General features: G+C 40.7%; 1 protein-coding gene across 5 annotated transcripts in view; it reads left to right on the forward strand.

The window, feature by feature from the left end:
* Positions 1-25,616, forward strand: part of LOC126335531 (protein CLEC16A homolog) — a 232,100-nt gene that overhangs the window by 156,747 nt on the left and 49,737 nt on the right. For all 5 annotated transcript variants that reach the window (XM_049998900.1, XM_049998902.1, XM_049998903.1 and 2 more), the window contains exon 16: positions 15,372-15,523. In XM_049998900.1, the coding sequence (XP_049854857.1) occupies positions 15,372-15,523 (152 nt within the window). The remainder of the gene's footprint in view (positions 1-15,371; positions 15,524-25,616) is intronic.

Raw genomic sequence — 25,616 nt, forward strand, 5'->3', positions numbered from 1 at the left:
ACACACAACAAAATGCATGTCGTTAAGGAGATTACGAATGTGTGGAAGCCTTTGCTGCAGGCATTTCGCAGGGAATCAGTTGTCCTGTGCCAGCTCCGCATTGGCCATGCTTGGGTGACCGTGGTTATCTCCTGCGCCGTGAAAACCAGCCCGAGTGTCGGTGCGGCACCTGGTTGACAGTGACCCGTATTCTGGTACACTTCCCACTTTGACTGCCCAGTGACGAAATCTTGGGTTACCAGACTCGTTGCCACTAATTTTATCTGTTAACACCTCATCAACTGATTCAGTTTTATTCGTGAGGGTGGGTTTTATCATTTAATATAAGTTTTAGCACATGTCCTTTATCCCTCTGTGTCCTCCACCTGAGTGCTTCTAGGGTGGAGGTTTCAATGTCTTGCAGAGTGGCTGGCTTCTCCTTTTTATTCTCATTGTCAGCCAGGCATGGTAATCTGCTTTGCTGTTTTAATCTCTTCTCCCATTTCTTGTGTTTCTGTGGTTTTCTTTTCCACTTTTGTCCATTTACATATTTTTTTGCAATTTTTTGTGATTTTTTCTTTCATTCCATTTTGTCAGTTATTCTCACACTTGTGGCATTGTTTTATTCAGAACATTCAGGGACTGATGATCTTGTAGTTTGGTCCCTTTCCTCCTCTTTTAATCCAACCAACCAACTCCTCCCTCATACAGATCTTGCTCAGCCTTCTCCCTCCACTCTTCCCTCATGTCCTCCCAATGCAGGCATTCTCCCTGTCCTTCCCCCTCTCACATCCTGTTTTGTACTCTCCTTTCAACCATCTCCCTTCTCTCTTTCTTCCTTTTCTCCCTCTTCATCACCATCTTTTTCTCCTTTCTCCCCTCCTCTGTTTGGTATGGTTCCCACACAGTTGAGCAATATTCTAGAACTGGTCACACAAGTGATTGTAAGCAATCTCCTTTGTAGACTGAATGCACCTCCTCAGTATTCTACCAATAAACTGAAGTCTACCACCTGCTTTACCCATGTCTGAGTTCCAGTTCATGTTCCTACAAGGTGTTACACCCAGGTACTTGTACGAGTTGGCCATTTCCAACAGTGACTCATTGCTGATGTTATAATCATAGGATACGGCACTTTTTCATTTGGCAAAGTGCACAGTTTTACATTTCTTTACATTTGAAGCAAGTTGTCAATCTTAAGACAAGATGGAGTATGATATTCCTTTGTAGCATTTATTCTTAATTTAATATATGACAAAATGAGTATGAATCATGTTTCATCTTTCTATATGTAGTAAAAGATAAATTGCTACTTACTGTAAAGCTGACACATTAGGCTGCAGACAGACACAGTTAAAAATCACTTGCACACTAGCTTACAGTCATGGCCTCCACACATGCCATTCATTCACACAACCAAGCATATCACACACACACACACACACACACACACACACACACACACACACACACAGGACTGCCAAATCTAGGAGCTCGGGCCAGAATACAATTATCACATGGGATGGAAGCAGAAATCTGAAGGGGGCAAGGAAGGTTGGTTGATTTGGAGATTAAAGAGATTAAACTGCATGGTAGTCAGTCGGAGGGGAAAGGGAAGGGATAACAGTGTACAGGTGGGGTGGGGTGAGGGGAGAAGCAATATCTGGTGGAGGGACTAGAATGCCAACAGGTGCAGCATCAGGAGATTGTGCAGCAGGGAAGTGGGGAAAGTGGAACAAAAAAGACAAGGAGCAGGGAAAGATGGATGGGCACATTGGTAGAGGGATTCAAACAAAGAGGGTTGGAGATGAGAATGGGAAGGAGGTAATAGGATAGAAGGTGTGGAAACTGTTGGGTGGAGGTTGTGGCGACAGTGTGTTACTGTAGGTTGAGGTGGGAATAATTATGGGAGCAGAGAATGTGTTGCAAGGATAACTCCCATCTGCACAGTTCAGTAAAAGCTGGTGGTGTAGGGAAGGGTACAGATCACTTGGGTAACGAAGCAGCCATTGAAATCAAGTGTGTTATGTACAGCTGCATGTTGTGCCAGTAGGTGGTCTACTTTGCTTATGGCCATGTTTTGGCAGTGGCCATTCATCCTGGAGGACAGCTGGTAAGTGATCATACCAATATAAAAAGCTGTGCAGTGATTGTGCAGATATGGTAAATGACTAGGCTGCTTTCACAGGTGGCCTGACCACTGATGGGGTGGATAAACCTGTGACAGGATTGGAATAGGATGTGCTGGCTGGGTGGATTGGGCAGGTCTGGATTGTGGTCTTCCACAGGGATATGATCCTCGTGGCAAGGGAGTGGTATTGGGAATGGCATAGGAAGGACTGTGAGGGACAGGAAAAACACACCATGGTTCAACAACAAAGTTAGGAAACTACTGCGAAAGCAAAGAGAGCTTCACTCCAAGTTTAGACACAGCAAATACCTCTCAGACAAACAGAAGTTAAACAATGTCAAAGTTAGCGTAAGGAGGGCTATGCGTGAAGCGTTCAGTGAATTCGAAAGTAAAGTTCTATGAACCCACTTGACAGAAAATCCTAGGAAATTCTGGTCTTAAGTTCAATCAGTAAGTGGATCGAAACAGTATATCCAGACACTCTGGGATGATAATGGCATTGAAACACAGGATGACACGCGTAAAGATGAAATACTAAACATCTTTTTCCAAAGGTGTTTCACATAGGAAGACCGCACTGCAGTTCCTTCTCTAAATCCTCGCACAAACGGAAAAATGGCTGACATCAAAATAAGTGTCCAAGGAATGGAAAAACAACTGAAATCACTCAACAGAGGACAGTCCACTGGACCTGACGGGATACCAATTTGATTCTACACAGAGTACTCTTCTAACAGCCGTGTAGTGCAAGTCTCTTGAGGAACGGAAGGTTCCAAATGATTGGGAAAGAGCACAGGTAGTTCCAGTTTTCAAGAAGGGTCATCGAGCAGATGTGCAAAACTATAGGCCTATATCTCTGACATCGATCTATTGTAGAATTTCAGAACATGTTTTTTGCTCGCGTATCATGTCATTTCTGGAAACCCAGAATGTACTCTGTAGGAATCAACATGGACTCCGGAAACAATGATCGTGTGAGACCCAACTCGCTTTATTTGTTCATGAGACCCAGAAAATGTTAGATACAAGCTCCCAGGTAGATGCCATTTTCATTGACTTCCGGAAGGCGTTCGATACAGTTCCGCACTGTTGCCAGATAAACAAAGTAAGAGCCTACGGAATATCAGACCAGCTGTGTGGTTGGATTGAAGAGTTTTTAGCAAACAGAACACAGCATGTTGTTCTCAATGGAGTGACGTCTACAGATGTTAAAGTAACTTCTGGCGTGCCACAGGGGAGTGTTATGGGACCATTGCTTTTCACAATATATATATAAATGACCTAGTAGATAGTGTCGGAAGTTCCATGCGGCTTTTCGCGGATGATTCTGTAGTATGCAGAGAAGATGCAGCATTAGAAAATTGTAGCGAAATGCAGGAAGATCTGGAGCAGATAGGCATTTGGTGCAGGGAGTGGCTACTGACCCTTAACATAGACAAATGTAATGTATTGCAAATACATAGAAAGAAGGATCCTTTATTGTATGATTATATGATAGTGGAACAAACACTGGTAGCAGTTACTTCTGTAAAATATCCGGGAGGATGCGTACGGAACGATTTGAAGTGGAATGCTCATATAAAATTAATTGTTGGTAAGGTGGGTGCCAGGTTGAGATTCATTGAGAGAGTCCTTAGAAAATGTAGCCCATCAACACTCGAGGTAGCTAACAAAACACTCGTTCGACCTATACTTGAGTATTGCTCATCAGTGTGGGATCCGTACCAGGTCGGGTTGACAGAGGGGATAGAGAAGATCCGAGGAAGAGTGGCGCGTTTCGTCACAGGGTTATTTGGTAAACGTGATAGCTTTACAGAGATGTTTAGCAAACTCAAGTGGCAGACTCTGCAAGAGAGGCGCTCTGCATCGCGGTGTAGCTTGCTCTCCAGGTTTCGAGAGGGTGCATTTCTGGATGAGGTATTCAATATATTGCTTCCCCCAACTTATACCTCCCGAGGAGATCACGAATGTAAAATTAGAGAGATTCGAGTGCGCACGGAGGGTTTCTGGCAGTCGTTATTCCCGCGAACCATACGCGACTGGAACAGGAGAGGGAGGTAATGTCAGAGGCACATAGGGTGCCCTCCGCCATGCAGCGTTGGATGGCTTGTGGAGTATAAATGTAGATGTAGATGTAGATGTATGGACAAGAATGTTGTTGATGTTGGGTGGGCAATAGAACACCTCTTTAGGAGTAGCCTACCGAGACAGATGCAGCAACAGGGAAGTAACTGCTTTTGTGTCGTTTACAAGTTCCTAACCAGGAGCGAATTTTATTGTATCATCTGTGTGCTTTAATAGTTTAGTTTCTTGAGTTTTTGCGTGTAAATTTTATATCTAATAGCCACAGTTGTGGCGTTTTCTTTGTGTGGGAAAGTAAACAGATTTTGTGACATATTACAAGTTCCTAATCAGGGGCAAGTTATTTAGTTTCACCTGGGTGCTTTGGTAGTTAGGTTTTTGAATATCTGAGTATTACTAGACACAGTTTGCGCGTTTCCATCAGGGTCTAGAGTAGAGTGGCACAGCACGTGCCGATAGTCCATTTATCTGCGTAGTTTAGTTTGCCACGGTCTTTAGTATGAACATGGACTGCGATTGTTGTGTGCGGATGCGAGCTGAGTTGGTGACACTTTGCTCTCAGCTTCAGGCTGTGATGGCTTCAGTTACACAGCTTGGGACTACAGTGGATGGGCACCATTGTTGTGGACTGGCCATGGGGATCCATCGGATGTCCAGCACATCAAGAGTCCTCACCGGTGGCCAACCCAGTTACTGCTCGCACTGAAGCTGACCCCTCACCGGTAGTCGAGTGGGAGGTCACCCTGGGGTGAAGCAGGTGGCGAAAGACTTCCCAGGCGGCCACATGTAAGACCTCCCTGGTTTGTGTGACAAACAGGTTCCAGGTGCTGTCTGTGGCTGACACTGTTGCTGAGCCAGATTCTGCCACCTGTCCTGTTTCGGAGTAAACCACTCAGCCTGCAAGATGTGAGCAATCACAGAGGGTGGTATTACTGGTAGTCGGGAGCTCCAACGTTAGGTGCGTTATGGGCCCCTTATGGACTTGGCTGAAAACAAGGGTAAGAAAACCAATGTGCATTCCGTGAGCACACTGGGCGGAGTCATTCCAGATGTGGAAAGGGTCCTCTCAGATGCCATGAAGAGCACAGGGTGCAGCCAACTGCAGGTGGTTGCTCATGTCGGTACCAATGATGTGTGTCACTTTCAATCAGAAGAGATTCTCTCTGGTTTCAAGCAGCTAACAGAAGTGGTAAAGGCTGCCAGTCTTGCTTGCAAGATGCAAGCAGAGTGTTCATTTGCAGCATAATCGACAGGACCGATTGCAGACCTCTGGTACAGAGCTGAGTGGAGGGTCTGAATAAGAGGCTCAGACGGTTCTGCGAGCAAGTAGGCTGCAGATTCCTCGACTTGGGCCAAAGGGTGATCGGGTTTCAGGTTCCGCTGAATAGCTCAGGTGTCCACTATATGCAGGAGGCGACTACACATTTAGCAGGTAGCAGGGGCTGCGTGGTGTGGACTAGGTGGTTTTCTAGGTTAGAGGGTCTCGGAAAAACACAAGGAGGGTTTCAGTCACAAAGGGTGCAGGCGCAACACGGGAAGAATGTAGATACAGGAACCATTGGTATAACAGTTGTAAATTGTCATAGCTGTGTTGGGAAAGAACCAGAGCTCCAAGCACTAATAGAAAACTCTGATGCTCAAATCGTTGTTGGCACTGAAAGCTGGCTATAAGCTCAGCTGAAATTTTTGCGAAGAACCTAATGATGCTCCGAAAGGATAGGCTAAACACAGTTAGCGGTGGTGTGTTTGCTGCTGTCAGAAGTAGTTTATCTTGTCGCGAAATTGAAGTAGGTTCTTCCTGTGAGTTAGTATGGGTAGAGGTCATTGTTGGCAACTGTAATAAAATAACAATTGGGTCCTTTTACCGACCTCCCAATTCAGATGATACAATTGCCGAAAGGTTCAAAGAAAACTTGAGTTTGATTCCAAACACGTACCTGACTCATACGATAATAGTTGGTGGTGAGTTTAATTTCTCCTTGATATGTTGGCGAAAATAAATGTTTAATTCCGGAGGTAAACATAAAATATCATCCGATATTGTGCTAAATGCATTCTCTGAAAATTATTTCAAGCAGTTAGTCCATGAGCCCACGCAAATAGTAAACAGTTGTGAAAATGCACTTGACCTCTTAACAACAAATAATCCTGAGTTAATAACGAGTGTCAAAACCAATTCAGGTATTAGTGAACACAGAGTTGTCATAGCGAGATTGAATATTGTAGTCCACAAATCCTCGAAAAATATACCTATTCAAAAATGCAGATAAAAATTCACTTGACGCCTTCTTAAGAGACAATCTCCACTCATTCCAAATTAATAATATAAGTGTAGACCACATGTGCCTTAAATTCAAAGAGATAGTATTGGCAGCAATTGAGAGATTTATACCAAATAAATTAACAAACGATGGAGCCGATCCTCCTCGGTACACAAAGTGGGTTAGAACACTGTTGCAGAAACAACGAAACAAACATGACAAATTTAAACAGACACAAAATCGACAAGATTGTCGATCTTTTACAGAAGCTCGAAATTTGGCACAGACTTCGATGCGAGATACCTATAACAGTTTCCACAATGAAACTTTGTTTCAAAACCTGGCAGAAAATCCAAAGAGATTCTGGTCGTATGCTAGTGGCAAGAAACAATCAATGCCTTCTCTGTGCAATAGCAATGGAGATACTATCGAAGACAGTGCTGCCAAAGCAGAGTTACTAAACACAGCCTTCTGAAATGCCTTCACAAAAGAAGATGAAGTAAATATTGCAAAATTCGAATTGAAAACAGCTGCCAACATGAGTAACATACAAGTAAATATCCTGAGAGTAGTGAAACAACTTAAATCACTTAATAAAAGCAAGTCTTCTGGTCCAGACTGTATACCAATTAGGTTCCTTTTGGAGTATGCTGATGCATTAGCTCCATACTTAACAATCAAATACAACTGCTTGCTCGACGAAAGATCCATACCCAAAGACTGGAAGGTTGTGCAGGTCACACCAATATTCAAGAAAGGTTGTATGAGTAATCCACTAAGTTACAGGCCCATATTGTTAATGTCAATATGCAGCACGATTTTAAAACATATATTGTGTTCGAACGTTATGAAGTACCTTGAAGAAAACGGTCTATTGACACACAGTCAACATGGGTTTAGAAAACATCATTCCTGTGAAACACAACTAGCTCTTTATTCATATGAAGTGTTGAGTGTTATTGACAAGAGGTTTCAGAGCGATTCCGTATTTCTGGATTTCCGGAAGGCTTTTGACACTGTACCACACAAGTGGTTCATAGTGAAATAGCGTGCTTATGGAATATCGTCTCAGTTATGTGACTGCATTTGTGATTTCCTGTCAGAGAGGTCACAGTTTGCAGTAATTGAGGAAAGCCATATAATAAAACAGAAGTGATTTCTGGCATGCCCCAAGGTAGTGTTATAGGCCCTTTGCTGTTCCTTATCTATATAAATGATTTTGGAGACAATCTGAGCAGCGTCTTCGGTTGTTTGCAGATGACACTGTCGTTTATCAACTAATAAAGTCATCAGAAGATCAAAACAAACTGCAAAACGATTTAGAAAAGATATTTGAATGGTGCGAAAAGTGGCAGTTAACCCTAAATAATGAAAAGTGTGAGATCATCCACATGAGTGCTAAAAGGAATCTATAAACTTCGGTTACACAATAAATAAGTCTAATCTGAAAGCTGTAAATTCAACTAAATACCTAGGAATTACAATATCCAACAACTTAAAAACACATAAAAAAACGTTGTGGGGAAGGAACCTAATTGGTATACAGTCTGGACCAGAAGACTTGCTTTTATTAAGTGATTTAAGTTGTTTCACTACGCTGAGGATATTTACTTGTATGTTACTCATGTTGGCAGCTGTTTTCAATTCGAATTTTGCAATATTTACTTCATCTTCTTTTATTGGCAGGACACTTAGAAAATGTAGACACTTAGAAAATGTAGACACTTAGAAAATGTAGACACTTAGAAAATGTAGACACTTAGAAAATGTAGACACTTAGAAAATGTAGACACTTAGAAAATGTAGACACTTAGAAAATGTAGACACTTAGAAAATGTAGACACTTAGAAAATGTAGACACTTAGAAAATGTAGACACTTAGAAAATGTAGACACTTAGAAAATGTAGACACTTAGAAAATGTAGACACTTAGAAAATGTAGACACTTAGAAAATGTAGACACTTAGAAAATGTAGACACTTAGAAAATGTAGACACTTAGAAAATGTAGACACTTAGAAAATGTAGACACTTAGAAAATGTAGACACTTAGAAAATGTAGACACTTAGAAAATGTAGACACTTAGAAAATGTAACAGACCTACTAAGGAGACTGCCTACACTACGCTTGTCCGTCCTCTTTTTGGAATACTGCTGCGCGGTGTGGGATCCTTACCAGATAGTACATCAAAAAAGTTCAAAGAAAGGCAGCACATTTTTTATTATCATGAAATATAGGAGAGAGTGTCTCAGAAATGATACAGGATTGGGGCTGGAAATCATTAAAAGAGTTGGTGTTTTTTGTTGGGACGGGATCTTCTCACGAAATTCCAATCACCAACTTTCTCCTCTGAATGCGAAAATATTTTGTTGACATCAACCTACATAGGGCGGAACGATCACCACGATAAAATAAGGGTAATGAGAGCTCATACAGAAAGATACAGGTGTTTGTTATTTCCACATGCTATACAAAATTGGAATAATAGAGAATTGTAAAGGTGGTTCGATGAACCCTCTTCCAGGCACTTGAAAGTGATTTGCAGAGAATCCATGTAGATGTAGAATGTCCCTCATTTCACAATGTAATGTCAGGTGATCGAATCCCAGGCAAATTGTGTGGTTCAGTTGTTCCAGCCCGGGGTGGTATTTGGTAATGAGGGAGACACCACTTTTTGGTTGACTCTTGGGGATGGTAGGAGGACTGGGAGTGTGGGGGGAATTGCGAAGGAGATCTGTTTGTGAAGGCCTTGGTGAGACCCTCAGCATACTGGTCAAGGTCCTCAGGTGGGTGGGCTATATGGGAGGGATTTTTTGGTGTGAAAGGTATGATAGCTTCCGAACTGCAGGTGCTGTTGAGGTTGGTGGGTTTAATGTGAATAGAGATACAAGTGGAGCCATCAAGGAGGAGGTGGTCAATGTCTAGGAAGGTGGCATGCTGGGTTGAAGAGGACCAGGTGAAGCGGATGGGAGAGAAGGTTCTGAGGTTGTGAAGAAACGAAGATAGGTGTCTTGTTCCTAAGTCCAGATTGTGAAGATATAATCACAACATGCCAATCCCAATCCCAACCCCATGCCACAAGGAGCATATCCCTGTGGAAGATCAAGATGCAAGATTTGCCCAATCCACCCACCCAGCACTTCCTGTTCCATTCCTATCACAGGTTTATCCTATCCCATTGGGGGTCAGGCCACCTGTGAAAGCAACCATATCGTACACGAACTCTGGTGCAATCATTGCACAGCTTTTTATATTGGTATGACAACAAACCAGTCCACCAGAATGAATGACATTCACTAAACTGTGGTCAAGAGCAAATTAGATCACATTGTGGCACTACGTACATCTGTAAATAATGTATTCAAAACTTACCAAGCGGGAAAGCGCCGGTAGATAGGCACAATGAATAAAACACACAAACACACACACAGAATTTGAGCTTTCGCAACCGGCTGCTGCTTCGTCAGGAAAGAGGGAAGGAAAAGGAAAGATGAAAGGATGTGGGTTCAGTTCCTTTCACCCATTAAACAACCATCTCATCTATTTCCAACAACTTTCATTTTATTTCCATTCCCATTTTTTCCCACATAACCGATCATTTTTTAGCAGCTTCCCACAGGTTTAAACGTTTTTATTTCTTAATCAAACAATTGTTAGCCTCATTCTCATAACCTGCCAGTACAAAACCAGTCCTTTGAATACATTTACACGCATATTTTTCGAAATTTTATTCGAAAAATTATTTCGAAATTTTATTTTTTCGGGAAATCTTTTTCGAAACTTTTTTCGAAAAATTTTTTCTTTTTTTTCTTTCGTAACTTTTTTCGAGAATTTTTTTTTCGATATTTTCCTGTATTTCCCCACGCTTTAACGTGTTTTGGAGACAACACAACTACCTAACCTTTGCACCCACTGTTGTTCACCAACCTAAGTTCAGCAGATGATCAACATAGCTCATCTCAAACCAACACTTTTTCGACTTTTTTCACACCTTTATCTCTCCCTATATAAATTTCTATTTATTTTCACTTTAACCTCATTACCCTTTCCACCTTCTAATACCATGTCAACCTCACATCCCTACAACGACCCCATTAAATTTTATTTACATTCCCTGCGCAAACATGCCTTCACCCTAGCCAGATTATGGTCCCATATTTTATTTACTCAGGCTTGCCTGACATTTGGCATTACCCCCAAAGGCCTCACACTTAAAGTTCCCATCTCTGGCTGCAATCCTTCTTTCCATCAGTCCAGTTCCAAACAGCACAATCCATAGCCCTCACCCGTCTAATCCTTCACCTATACATCGACTTGGCCAATGAACACACCCGTCAACTCCTATCCCAAATCAAAAGTCCTCAATCTTTCCTCTCCCACATCCACACCGGCTGTTCATAGCATCCTCCTACAGGCCAACCGCAAATTAGAACAGCATGCCACCCTCCACCTCAAAAAACTATCCAATCTCCTGGTTTCCCACCTCCGGAAAGGCAACTCACTCACCCTCCACAACCTTTCCAACATACCTCAACCTCCTCTCATTGCACACAAACCCAGTCTTTCCCATCTACTCAATCTCCCACTTCCAGCTCCACTCCCCCCAACACCTCAAAATTCTAGTCAACACAATCTGGAACCACAACACCCCAATTCAGTAGTTAACCTTTCCTCCAAACCTCTCTCCCAATCCGAAACCTCTGTCCTATCCAAAGGCCTCACCTTCAGCCCCACTCCCAGGTTCAACCAAACTGCCCTTGTCAAAGATTTACTGTCCTACACTCGTAGTCTCTGCTGGAAATATCACTTTGCCACGAAGAAAAATAATCCTGATCCCACTCCTAATGATCCAACTCCCCAAGACACTATCCAAATTGAACCCTGCCTGGAACAGTTCAGTCCTCCATCACAGCGGGACCCACCTCCTCTTCCTCAAAATCACCATCTCCAAACCTTCCAGGAATTTCTCACTTCCAGCCTTGCCTCTCAATCTTTCCTGAAAAACCTTAATCCTACTCCCAACATCACCACAGCCGAAGCCCAGGCTATCCGTGATCTGAAAGCTGACCGATCCATCATCATTTTTCCGGCTGACAAGGGTTCCATGACCGTGGTACTTGATTGTCGGGAGTATGTGGCTGAGGGACTGCATCAGCTTTCAGACAACTCTACATACAAAGTTTGCGAAGGTAATCCCATTCCTGATGTCCAGGCAGAGCTTAAAGAAATCCTCAGAACCTTAGGTCCCTTACAAAACCTTTCACCTGACTCCATCAAACTCCTGACCCCACCGACACCTCGCACTCCTACCTTCTACCTACTTCATAAAATTCACAAACCCAAACATCCTGGCCGCCCCATTGTAGCTGGTTACCAAGCCCCCACAGAACGTATCTCTGCCTACGTAGATCAACACCTTCAACCCATTACATGCAGTCTCCCATCCTTCATCAAAGACACCAACCACTTTCTCGAACGCCTGGAATCCGTACCCAGTCTGTTACCCCCGGAAACCATCTATGTAACCATTGATGCCACTTCCCTATACACAAATATCCCGCACGTCCAGGGCCTTGCTGCAATGGAGCACTTCCTTTCACGCCGATCACGTGCCACCCTACCCAAAACCTCTTTCCTCGTCACCTTAGCCAGCTTAATCCTGACCCACAATTTCTTCACTTTTGAAGGCCAGACATACCAACAATTAAAGGGAACAGCCATGGGTACCAGGATGGCCCCCTCGTATGCCAACCTATTTATGGGTCGCTTAGAGGAAGCCTTCTTGGTTACCCAAGCCTGCCAACCCAAAGTTTGGTACAGATTTATTGATGACATCTTCATGATCTGGACTCACAGTGAAGAACAACTCCAGAATTTCCTCTCCAACCTCAACTCCTTTGGTTCCATCAGATTCACCTGGTCCTACTCCAAATCCCATGCCACTTTCCTTGACGTTGACCTCCATCTGTCCAATGGCCAGCTTCACACATTCGTCCACATCAAACCCACCAACAAGCAACAGTACCTCCATTATGACAGCTGCCACCCACTCCATATCAAACGGTCCCTGCCCTACAGCCTAGGCCTTCGTGGCAAACGAATCTGCTCCAGTCCTGAATCCCTGAACCATTACACCAACAATCTGAAAACAGCTTTCGCATCCCGCAACTACCCTCCCGACCTGGTACAGAAACAGATAACCAGAGCCACTTCCTCATCCCCTCAAACCCAGAACCTCTCACAGAAGTACCCCAAAAGTGCCCCACTTGTGACAGGATACTTCCCGGGACTGGATCAGACTTTGAATGTGGCTCTCCAGCAGGGATACGACTTTCTAAAATCCTGCCCCGAAATGAGATCCATCCTTCATGAAATCCTCCCCACTCCACCAAGAGTGTCTTTCCGCCGTCCACCTAACCTTCGTAACCTCTTGGTTCATCCCAATGAAATCCCCAAAGCACCTTCCCTACCCTCTGGCTCGTGCCCTTGCCACTGCTCCCGGTGTAAAACCTATCCTATGCACCCTCCCACCACCACCTACTCCAGTCCTGTAACCTGGAAGGTGTACACGATCAAAGGCAGAGCCATGTGTGAAAGCACCCACATGATTTACCAACTGACCTGCCTACACAGTGACGCTTTCTATGTGGGAATGACCAGCAACAAACTGTCCATTCACATGAATGGACACAGGCAGACAGTGTTTGTTGGTAATGAGGATCACCCTGTGGCTAAACATGCCTTAGTGCACAGCCACCACATCTTGGCACAGTGTTACACCATCAGAGTTATCTGGATACTTGCCACCAACACCAACCTATCCGAACTCCGGACATGGGAACTTGCCCTTCAATATATCCTCTCTTCTCGTTATCCACCAGGCCTCAATCTGCGCTAATTTCAAGTTGCCGCCACTCATACCTCGCCTGTCATTCAACATCATCTTTGCCTCCACACTTCTGCCTTGACTTACATCTCTGCCCATACTCTTTGCCTTTAAATATGTCTGCTTGTGTCTGTGTATGTATGGATGTATGGATGGATGTGTGTGTGTGTGTGTGTGTGTGTGTGTGTGTGTGTGTGTGTGTGTGTGTGTGTGAGAGAGAGAGAGAGAGAGAGAGAGAGAGAGAGAGAGAGAGAGAGAGAGAGAGTGTATATACCTATCCTTTTTTCCCCATAAGGTAAGTCTTTCTGCTCTCGGGACTGGAATGACTCCTTACCCACTCCCTTAAAACCGACATCCTTTCATCTTTCCTTTTCCTTCCCTCTTTCCTGTCGAAGCAGCCGCCGGTTGCGAAAGCTCAAATTCTGTGTGTGTGTTTGTGTGTTTTATTCATTGTGCCTATCTACCGGCACTTTCCCGCTTGGTAAGTCTTGGAATCTTTGTTTTAATATATTTTTCCCATGTGGAAGTTTCTTTCTATTTTATTTACATCATCTGTAAATAATGTGTTCGATTTCAGTGACTGCATCACACAATCCATCTGGATCCTTCTTTTCTTAACTGTGAAGATGGGATTTATCCTTACAACACATTCTCTGCTCCAATAATTGTCCTGGCCTCAATCTATGGTAACATACTGTCTCCAACCCTCCATCTGACATTTTCTACTCCATCTGGCCTATCACCTTCTCCCCATTCTCGTCTCCCATCTCTGTTTGCCTCCCTCTGTCAATGCATTGCCCCGTCTTTCCCTGCTACTCTTCTTTTTTTGCTCCTATTTCCCCACCTGGGTGCCCCACAACCCCCTGGCACTGCACCTGTTGGTGTTCTAGTCTCTGTACACTCTGCCAGACAGTGTTCCTCTCTCCCTTCCCCACCCCCTCCAGCTTGCTGCTTCCATCCAATGTGATAGTTTGCATTCTGGCCCGAGCTACCAGACTTGACTGTCCTGTGTGTGTGTGTGTGTGTGTGTGTGTGTGTGAGAGAGAGAGAGAGAGAGAGAGAGTGTGTGTGTGTGTGAAGTGTGCTTGCTTGTGTGAATTAATGGTTTTTCTAACAAAGGCTCTGGCCAAAAGCTTATGTATAAGTTTCATTTAATTGTGTCTATCCTCAATGTAATGTCATGTTCATGGTAAGCAGTAATCTATGTTTCCCTACATTATTGACATTCCTACCTGGAGTTTCCATTGGTTGAGTTCACCTTTCTATATGTTTTCTTTCATTGCTTCCATAGAAAAAAATTTAATGTATTGCAGCTGTTTACAATTTGTTGTAAATAATTATGGCTCTATCATTCAGTCAGCAGCAGTAACGGGGGTTGCTCCTATCACTGTTTCTTTGTCTGTGCATACTTTCATCTTTTCCACACTGATTTCATTGTTATCATATGTATTAGATTTATTGTTTTTTTTTTTTTATATCATGTTAGAAGTTCTCAATCTTGCTGTTTGACATAGCCTCCACTGTTTCACTTTTATGCCATCACATTTAATATCTTGATCACTCTTTGTTTCTGATAAAGAAATCATTCCTAACATACTTGAAGATTTAACTAAAATACATTTTTTCTGAGTGGTTTAGTGTTTTCCACCTCTCTACAAGCACAGAATCATTGTGTGCTCTTTTTTATGTTTCTCATTGTCTTTCTGCATGCATGCAAAATGAACTTGTGTAAGAATTCTTGAAAACTGATTTTGTAGTGCTAGATTTACAGTCATACAAGGAAAATAATTTTCGGTGGCATCGGGAGGGAAGGTATACTATAAGCTTGTTGATATGTTGTTGCAAAGATTTTTTTAGCTTGCAAAAGATACTCTTTCTACCATTTGTCCTTATATACGAAGTGGAAAAACCAACAGTAACAACACTTTTTGGGTAAAGATGGCTTTACTTTACTATTCAGTGTGGTCATCACAGTGTGCATGTCTTGCCTCCACAGTTTAATTAATGAGAATAAAATTGTTTCATGTTTCAGGACATAGAAGTTACAGGAGACAAAGATGACTCCCGTTGCTTGCATATTACTGTTCACCGTCCACTTTCGAGTAGCTCTTCCAACCGTGTGCCACTGTTGTCAGCAAAGTTCATATTTGATGATCATATTAGGTGCATGGCAGCTAAACAACGGTGAGTTACATAATCTTAAATAGATGTCAAGAAATGTAAAAGAAAATGCCCATAGAAGATTATATGTATTTTGTCACTAACAATTAACTCTCGAGATAGCACACCGATTTCCGTAAAAAGAGTGGGGTTATGCATACTTTGTACACATGTAAAGAATAGCAACTTTTATGTTACCAAGGTAAACACGTATGAGCAGACTCACAGTTTAATCTTAGTTTTAATTAAACAACAATAAAATAAACTTAAGTTATATGAGGTAAATTGCTGTTTAATTACACAATAATAAAAACTTTCATTGTGCCACTCTGTTGCTGCGTACAAGTGTTACCCCATAATGATCCGTTTGAAGCATTAAACAGCAGAGTTGAGTCACATCTCAGTCAAATGCTTATTTAATTAGTAGTACTACCTCTTTGTTTGACTCTGCTGCTACCTTTGAATCTGGGGCATTTTCTTGCACAGTTCGTAAATTTTTCGCTGTTTATTTTCTATTGCTATTGCTTACTTGGATGTTCCAGTCAGAGATGCTGGATTTGGCTGTCGTGTGAGTGTGTGTGTGTGTGTATGTGTGTGTGTGTGTGTGTGTTTTACTGATGAAGACAGTGGCTGAATAATTGTAAAACAACAGTGGTATGGTACAAGACAATGTTGTTTGCAGTTGGCACACTTTATACACAGGTGCACCCTCTCAAGGGTTAAGAATATTTTTAATTCCCGACACAGACAGGATGGAGACAAGCAATCTGAAAGTTTTACATAAAGTAAAAAACACTTTTAATAAAATCTTTTAATAGTCTAGTTTGCAAGTGAATAACATTAAATTATGTCAAGTATCAGAGAAATTATACAGCCATTTTCAGATCTGGATTAGCAATAGAAAACTGCACAAAGGTAGGGTACCAGAGGGATTATATGAACTATAATAATACAGGAAAAAGATCAGTTACACAGCAATTTTTTAAAATGTTCAATGTGTGCTCATAAAATGAGGCTAAGATGCAATGTCTGCATCACAGTGGCTCTCATGATGAGACACCCAGAAAATAAATAAGATTATATTATTGAGATAAAATATTACATATTCAAGACGTAAGAAATCAACAGATGTCACTATAAAATAAAATGCAAAAACACAGTAAACCAAGCTAAGATATGTGAAGTACAATCCTGTCTTAACAGTCAGCATTGAATATTTTCCTTAAAATATCATTACACAAGTAATTTGTCAACCAAGCCACATTAAATACAGGAATGCTAGTAGGTCTAGTAGTATGTGGTCCATTCACAGTTGTAAGCAGAGAAATTGGCTATGCGTGCTTGTGCAGTCTCGCAAGCAGAAGGCAATGTGCCGATAGGTGGCGCACAAGTACACATAGTTATAATATATAAATGTTGTTGTGGTCTTCAGTCCTGAGACTGGTTTGATGCAGCTCTCCATGCTACTCTATCCTCTGCAAGCGTCTTCATCTCCCAGTACCTACTGCAGCCTACATCCTTCTGAATCTGCTTAGTGTAGTCATCTCTTGGTCTCCCTCTACCATTTTTACATTCCACGCTGCCCTCCAACACTAAATTTGTGATCCCTTGATGCCTCAGAACATGTCCTACCAACCGATCCCTTCTTCTAGTCAAGTTGTGCCACAAACTCCTCTTCTCCCCAATTCTATTCAATACGTCCTCATTGGTTATGTGATCTACCCACCTAATCTTCAGCATTCTTCTGTAGCACCACATTTCGAAAGCTTCTATTCTCTTCTTGTCCAAACTAGTTATCGTCCATGTTTCACTTCCATACATGGCTACAATTCATACAAATAATTTGATAAACAACTTCCTGACATTTAAATCTACACTCGATGTTAACAAATTTCTCCACTTCAGAAACGCTTTCCTTGCCATTGCCAGTCTACATTTTATATCCTCTCTACTTCGACCATCATTAGTTATTTTGCTCCCCAAATAGCAAAACTCCTTAACTACTTTAAGTGTCTCATTTCCTAATCTAATTGCCTCAGCATCACCTGACTTAATTAAACTACATTCCATTATCCTCATTTTGCTTTTGTTGATGTTCATCTTATACCCTCCTTTCAAGACCGTCCATTCCGTTCACCTGCTCTTCCAAGTCCTTTGCTGTCTCTGACAGAATTACAATAACATTGGCGAACCTCAAAGTTTTTATTTCTTCTCCATTGATTTTAATACCTACTCCAAACTTTTCTTTTGTTTCCTTTATTGCTTGTACAATATACAGATTGAATAACATCGGGATAGGCTACAACCCTGTCTTACTCCCTTCCCAACCACTGCTTCCCTTTCATGTCCCTCGACTCTTATAACAGCCATCTGCTTTCTGTCCAAATTGTAAATAGCCTTTCGCTCACTGTATTTTACCCCTGCCACCTTTAGAATTTGAATGAGAGTATTCCAGTCAACATTGTAAAAAGCTTTCTCTAAGTCTACAAATGCTAGAAACGTAGGTTTGCCTTAATCTTTATTCTAAGATAAGTCATAGGGTCAGTGTTGCCTCACATGTTCCAACATTTCTACGGAATCCAAACCGATCTTCCCCGAGGTCGGCTTCTATCGGTTTTTCCATTCGTCTGTAAATAATTCACGTTAGTAATTTGCAGCTGTGACTTATTAAACTGATAGTTCGGTAATTTTCACATCTGTCAACAGCTGCTTTCTTTGGGATTGGAATTATTATATTCTTCTTGAAGTCTGAGGGTATTTCGCCTGTCTCATACATCTTGCTCACCAGATGGTAGAGATTTGTCAGGAGTGGCTCTCCCAAGGCCGTCAGTAGTTCTAATGGAATGTTGTCTACTCCTGTGGCCTTGTTTCGACTCAGATCTTTCAGTGCTCTGTCAAACTCTTCACGCAGTATCGTATCTCCCATTTCATCTTCATCTACATCCTCTTCCATTTCCATAATATTGTCCTCAAGTACATCGCCCTTGTATAGACCCCCTATATACTCCTTCCACCTTTCTGCTTTCCCTTCTTTGCTTAGAACTGGGTTTCCATCAAAGCTCTTGATATTCATGCAAGTGGTTCTCCTTTCTCCAAAGGTCTCTTTAATTTTCCTGTAGGCAGTATCTATCTTACCCCTAGTGAGATAAGCCTCTACATCCTTACATTTGTCCTCTAGCCATCCCTGCTAAGCCATTTTGCACCTCCTGTCGATCTCATTTTTGAGATGTTTATATTCCTTTTTGCCTGCTTCATTTACTGCATTTTTATATTTTCTCCTTTCATCAACTAAATTCAATATTTCTTCTGTTACCGAAGGGTTTCTACTAGCCCTCGTCTTTTTACCTATTTGATCCTTTGCTGCTTTCACTATTTCATCCCTCAAAGCTACCCATTCTTCTTCTACTGTATTTCTTTCCCCCATTCCACTTAGTTGTTCCCTTATGCTTTCCCTGAAACTCTGTACAACCTCTGGTTAAGCCAGTTTATCCAGGGCCCATCTCCTTAAATTCCCACCTTTTTGCAGTTTCTTCCGTTTTAATCTACAGACCAATAGATTGTGGTCAGAGTCCACATCTGCCCATGGAAATGTCTTACAATTTAAAACCTGGTTCCTAAATCTCTGTCTTACCATTATATAATCTATCTGTTACCTTTTAGTATCTCCAGGGTTCTTCCATGTATACAACATTCTTTCATGATTCTTAAAAGCAAATGTTAGCTATGATCAAGTTATGCTCTGCGCAAAATTCTACCAGGCGGCTTCCTCTTTCATTTCTTAGCTCCAATCCATATTCACCTACTACGTTTCCTTCTCTCCCTTTTCCTACTACCGAACTCCAGTTACCCATGACTATTAAATTTTCGTCTCCCTTCACTATCTGAATAATTTCTTTTATTTCATCATACATTTCTTCAATTTCTTCATCATCTGCAGAGCTAGTTGGCAAATAAACTTGTACTACTGTAGTAGGTGTGGGCTTCGTGTCTATCTTGGCCACAATAATGCGTTCACTATGCTGTTTGTAGTAGCTTACCTGCACTCCTAATTTTTGTTCAGTATTAAACCTACTCCTGCATTACCCCTCTTTGATTTTGTGTTTATTACCCTGTATTCACCTGATCAAAAGTCTTGTTCCTCCTGCCACCGAACTTTGCTAATTCCCACTATATCTAACATTAACCAATCCATTTCCCTTTTTAAATTTTCGAACCTACCTACCCGATTAAGGGATCTGACATTCCACGCTCCGATCCGTAGAACGCCAGTTTTCTTTCTCCTGATAACGACATCCTCTTGAGTAGTCGCTGCCCAGAGATCCGAATGGGGGACTGTTTTACCTCCGGAATATTTTAACCAAGAGGACACCATCATCATTTAATCCTACAGTAAAGCTGCATTCCCTCGGGAAAAATTATGGCTGTAGTTTCCCCTTGCTTTCAGCCGTTCGCAGTACCAGAACAGCAAGGCCATTTTGGTTAGTGTTACAAGGCCAGATCAGTCAATCATCCAGACTGTTGCTCCTGCAACTACTGAAAAGGCTGCTGCCCCTCTTCAGGAACCACACGTTTGTCTGGCCACTAAACAGATACCCCTCCGTTGTGGTTGAACCTACGGTGCGGCTTTCTGTATCGTTGAGGCATGCAAGCCTCCCCACCAACAGCAAGGTCCATGGTTCATAGGGGAGGGGAGGGGATAAATACTTAACAAAAAAAAAAACTTAATAAAATACAACAAGTAAACAGAACATAAAAATTAATTTGTTGCTGTGTCCTATAGTGCTCACATATCAGATAAAATGAAACAAAGTTTTTGTAAGTCAAATGGTAGTTTTTGGCTCACAATGAAAAACACCTTGAAGAAGCTTCTTTGACACAAGATTGGACCAAAGAAGGATGAGTTCAGTAGATCTGGGGTGTATTAAGATGAAGTATAGTGACTGTGATCATATTTATGTTGACCAGATGATTCATTCATTCTTTTGAAACTCACTAATAAGAGCATACATACTCTCGGAATAGGATGGCTTTTTTTTAATGCATTTGGCTACCGGGCAGTACACTGTTCCGGATACCAAACATAACATGATGATGCTGCATAGAGCACCCGAAGGTATAAAAGTGGGCTTGGTAAAGGAACTGGACATTCACAGTCCCAGTATTTTGGAATTTGCTGTTATTTTGCTGACTGTACATATGATCTGTGCCACCTGCACATTTGCAGCTTTTGTCCCATCTCTTCTCTTCGCCCAGCCCATGACCTTAGACACCGGACTGTGATTCCTTTATCTGTGAAGTATTTTGCAGTGTATCCTATGTTGTCTTCTTTTTATTTATTTATTGTATAGCCCTCCTTTCTCCATGATTTCTTGTATTTGTATCACATGCCGATGGTCAAAAAATGTTTTACATATTCATCTTATATGCGTATATTTTTGCATACTTTTTCTAGCTTTTATATTGTGTTATGATATTAGGTAGATATTATTCAATTCTTTTTTCAGTTTCTGTTTACTTTTTGTATTTTATTATGTGTATTGCATTTTGTTATTTACAGTAGTTACATGTACTCCTTGTCAACATGTTGCCTTCCCCTTATGGGTCTGCATGACCACATGTAGTTGATCAGTCTGATTGCAACTATGAACAGGCCACATAGTACTAGACCCATTAGAATTCATGTACATAAAGTGGTTTGGTTTACAAGTTACTCGTGTAACGGTATTGTGTGTAAAATATTGTGTATTAATGTAGGCTGTGGAGATGAGTTTGTACTTTGCATATTTTAGCTTGCTTTATTAAAGTTTTGTGTTTTCGCTTGTACTGACACCCCTGTTTATTTCTTAGGTCTTGGATACCCAATATTTTATTCAGTGTTATGTGTCATTATTTACACGGGCATCCATTGTGATACAGACACATCTTAGTCTCATTTTACAAGCAGATGCTGGACATGATTTTGTAATCAATATGTAATTGAGCTTTGGGTTGTGTTATTATAATTTGTGTAATTGCTTCTGGTGCTGTATCTTAGTGCAATTTTCTGTTGTTGTTCAAGATCCGAAGATGGCTGTATAATCAGCTGAAACTAGTCATCATTTAATATTATTTATTTGTGATTGTGACTATTAAGATTTTTTAGTATTTTTTTTTAAACTTTACGTTGTTGCTTCATATAATTTATCATTTGTGTTCATCATCACACTTCCAAATTATGTATCGTGTGTTATTGTCGAGAACTCAAATTATATGAAGTTTTTTTCTGTTTACAGATGTTATTAATAATGCTTATACCTGAAACTAAAAGTAGTTTGGAAATCATTTTTCATACTAATGACACCTGCTTTAGTCATATGGCTGAATACTGTAGAATGAAAGCAGGAAATGGATGCTGTGTTGAACAATGTGGTGTTTTGTTTTTCATTATCAATGAGAAGAAGAGTTCTTGTTCAAATAAGATGATTTACTGTTATGTTGGAGTTACAGTTATTTGTGATATGAACTTGAAGTTGGATTATAATATTATCCAGATCATTTATACAGTGTTATCGAGTGAGGTGGTGCCTGGAGTGGAGTTTGAACTCTTGATTGGCCAGTTTGATTTACATTTGTCATGGTTTCCCTAAATTGTTTAAAGTGAATCCCATTGTAAAGAGGTATTTCGTGAATGTCATTGTAAAGAAGTGTTATGGTGATTCTTGCTACTAGAAAATTAGTGTTTCCACTGTCGGAAGATTATTATTTTATTTCGGTTTTATTATATTGGTTGTTTTGTGGCACTCTACTTCTAGAGTTAAACTTACATCATGCACTTGCTTACATGTTATGTTTGATACACAATAATGATTGTTAATAACCGTTGCAGTTGGTTTGATGACATTTCCATCCAAATGCTATGTTTCAGATGACAATCCTAAAACCAGAACAATCATTTCATTCTGCAATGGAGTATGTCTAATTTGAAACTCGCTGGTAGATTAAAATAGTGTACCAGGGTCAGACTTGGAACTTGGAACCTTACATTTTGTGGGAAATACTTGTACTGCCTGACTAGCCAGGAATAACTCACAATCTGTCCTCATGCCTTAAATTCTGCCACTATATCCCTCCTACTTCATTTTCAAAAGACTTCTGGCACACAGTTTCAATTTTTCATAATATCTTTTCTTCCAGAAGAACTAGTTCTGCAAGGTATTTGTGAGAAAGTTAGGATAGTAGGAAAGAGGTACTATCTTAATTTTAACTGATGGGCTGCAAGTCGAGCCTGTATAGTTAAAGTTACAAGCAAGGCCTATGGAAGGCAAGTTACTGGGATCAAGTCCCAATCTTCCATATAGTTTTAATATGTCAGAACTTGGTCAAGAAATGTGTATTTTGAAAACAGCTAAACCTGGCACACATTGGTGACTGGTCATTGGTTTTTGAAGGTAAGCTCTTAGCAATCAAATTATCAGGGTATACTGCTTGGCTAACCCCTATAATACAGTTAGGAAGTAGATTTTCGTGCTTCCCAAACTGCTCATAAAATTATGAGAAAAGTAATGGCAGATTGAAACAGTAAATTTGACCATTAAGAACATGAAAATTTTGTATAAATGAAAAGTAAATTGATATCTGATTTCAGGATAGTCAGAAAGTTTTGCTTGAGTGGTATCAGTAAATCTAACTGGAATATGATGTGAAAAAGGTATTAATAGTAGAAAATAAATTTGTCAGTGCCAATCATTCTACTCCAAAACATTTAATTTTAGGAAATGCAATTTTTTTAGCATAACACTGGGAAAGAATGAGACAAAAAGTGTTAACAAAAGAAAAAGGTTGCCAAAAAAATGACATTGAATCTGAAAACAGTGGAAGGTGACTGTGTACTAGCTTCAGTTTTTAATGGCAGTTGATAGGGAAGTGATATTATCAAATGACACTTAACACCACATCAAACAGAATTTCACCATCAAATAATCTTTGGTAGTCTAACTGGCAGTGTTCACACTGATCATTAATCAGAAACATTTACACTGACCATCAATAGAATGGTGTATCTTATTTATTTATGTTGGTGCTATATGATAACTTGATGGGTGCTCTGCCTCATTATGTTAATTTTGGTTGTCAGATTTTGCTATTTTGCTTCTTATCATTGTTTATTATAGATTGCTTTTCTTGCTAGGGAGACAACAGTAGGTGTTAGAGGAAAAAAATTTTTTACTATTGACAACTTTTTTGCAGATTGTGAGCATTGAATATATAAATTCTCCATTAAATAATGAAATTCATGCAATCCTCTTGACATCCATGTTTGCCAAATAACATGCCAAATGTTTGATTACTTGCATTGTCTATGAAGTATGTTCAAATTTCTCCCTTCGACTTCAGTATTCCAAGCTCAGCCTCTATGATGTCATTGTCATGAAGATGTTGAACTCGCAGACTTCAGTCCTTCAGTGTCACAGACTAAAACATATTGGAGAAGGTTTCAGTATTGAGATAAAAGAAATTTCTGGCAGAGAAATGAACAGATATTTATAAAATGTAGGGTTGAATACATCAGCTAAAAGTGAACAAAACATTGAACCACAAGAATCTTGCAGACCAAGCTCACTTCCTGTGACCAGCTACCAAATAGTTTGTGCCCTAACCCTGGATTTATGTTTCAGCCTTAGGATGATAGTTTGTTGATATGAAAGATTCTGTTATCTGTACTTGGAATAACAGGCTCCTAGACTGTCGATACTCTGAAGGAATTGCATGTCTTTTCTCAATTAACTTAAAAAGGTACTGTCCATGTCATCATGAAATATTTTGTCAAGTGATAATACACACAAATCCCCGATTCCTGCTATGTCTCTGACAACAGTTTGGCTTGCATGTTCAAATATAGAAGTTGAATTGATGTTTATGCAGTACAGTGAAGTGTTGATGTATAAGTGTGTCAGTTTCTGGAAAGGGAACTTAGAAATGATGACTCTTCTGTTATTTGAAATACTATCAGCAGTGTTCAGTTGAAGAGCCAGGTGTCTCCAAAAGTTATTGCTGTTGTTTACCGCTTCTGTTTCATGTAAATAAACATTCTGCATAATGTCGTATAAATATAACTTAAATGGCAGATTTTTTCAGCATCGCACTGAAAAAGAATGAAGGAAAAAATGCCAAAGAAGTGACAATAAGTCAGTAACTATAAAAATCCTTTATTCAACATCAAATGATTCATCTCAAGTGTACAAATACTATAAAGGTCACAGAACATGATACACAACACAGTAATGCATTCTTCTGAATATGCCATTGACTAGTGTACGATAGTACCTACCTACCCACCTACCTACTTGCTAGGTTGGCATCTCAGGCCAGTCAGTCTTTGGCCTCACCAATCAGCCTCCTCCATAAACTTCAGCTGTTGTATTCTTCTCAGCTAGTCCCATCATACTCATATTCGCTCTGATTCTATCAAGTCCATCATGGCCCAGTTCTCCGCCTTGTTCTGTTACCTCTTGTGTCTTCTTCTAGCACCTGCCTGGTGATCTGGCCTTCTCAACGTGTTATGCATCTGTATCATCTTAGTCTCCTCTCTTTAATCACAGCCAAAATGCTCAGTGATTTGTAAAACTCCTGCCAAATTCATGGTTTTTCCTTTTTCTTCACTCGTCTCCACTCTTCAATAGTCCAAAAATCTCTCTCAGGACGTCGTGCTCAAATGATAATATTGCACTTGAATTATGTGCTGCTATTTAAATATTCTTTTCAAAACATTGGTTATTCTACATGTAACTATGATTTTCTTCTAATATGTTGATAGGGTTTTGTAAAAGGAATTTTTTAAGCTGAAACTTAAGCTTCACTGTGGGAAGAATCAAAATATACTGGACAATGCATTGCCTAATTTGAGTACTGCATATTGCAGCTCCTTTTCATTGAGTGCTTCTGTGGCTGCTGTTATAAAGTTTTTCTTTATTGCTGGTATTGTACTGATGCCAATCAGAATATATGTTCAGGTGCAGTCCTTCAACAAGCAGTACTATGATCTGCACGTCTGTTTTTGGAAACAAGTTGCAGCATGATTCCTTGTACATAGCTGAACAGATTATACTTATAGCCCCCCCCCCCCCCCCCCAGTTATTCT

The sequence above is a fragment of the Schistocerca gregaria genome, chromosome 2 (assembly GCF_023897955.1).
Source record: "Schistocerca gregaria isolate iqSchGreg1 chromosome 2, iqSchGreg1.2, whole genome shotgun sequence".
In the NCBI taxonomy this organism is placed as follows: Eukaryota; Metazoa; Arthropoda; class Insecta; order Orthoptera; family Acrididae; genus Schistocerca; species Schistocerca gregaria.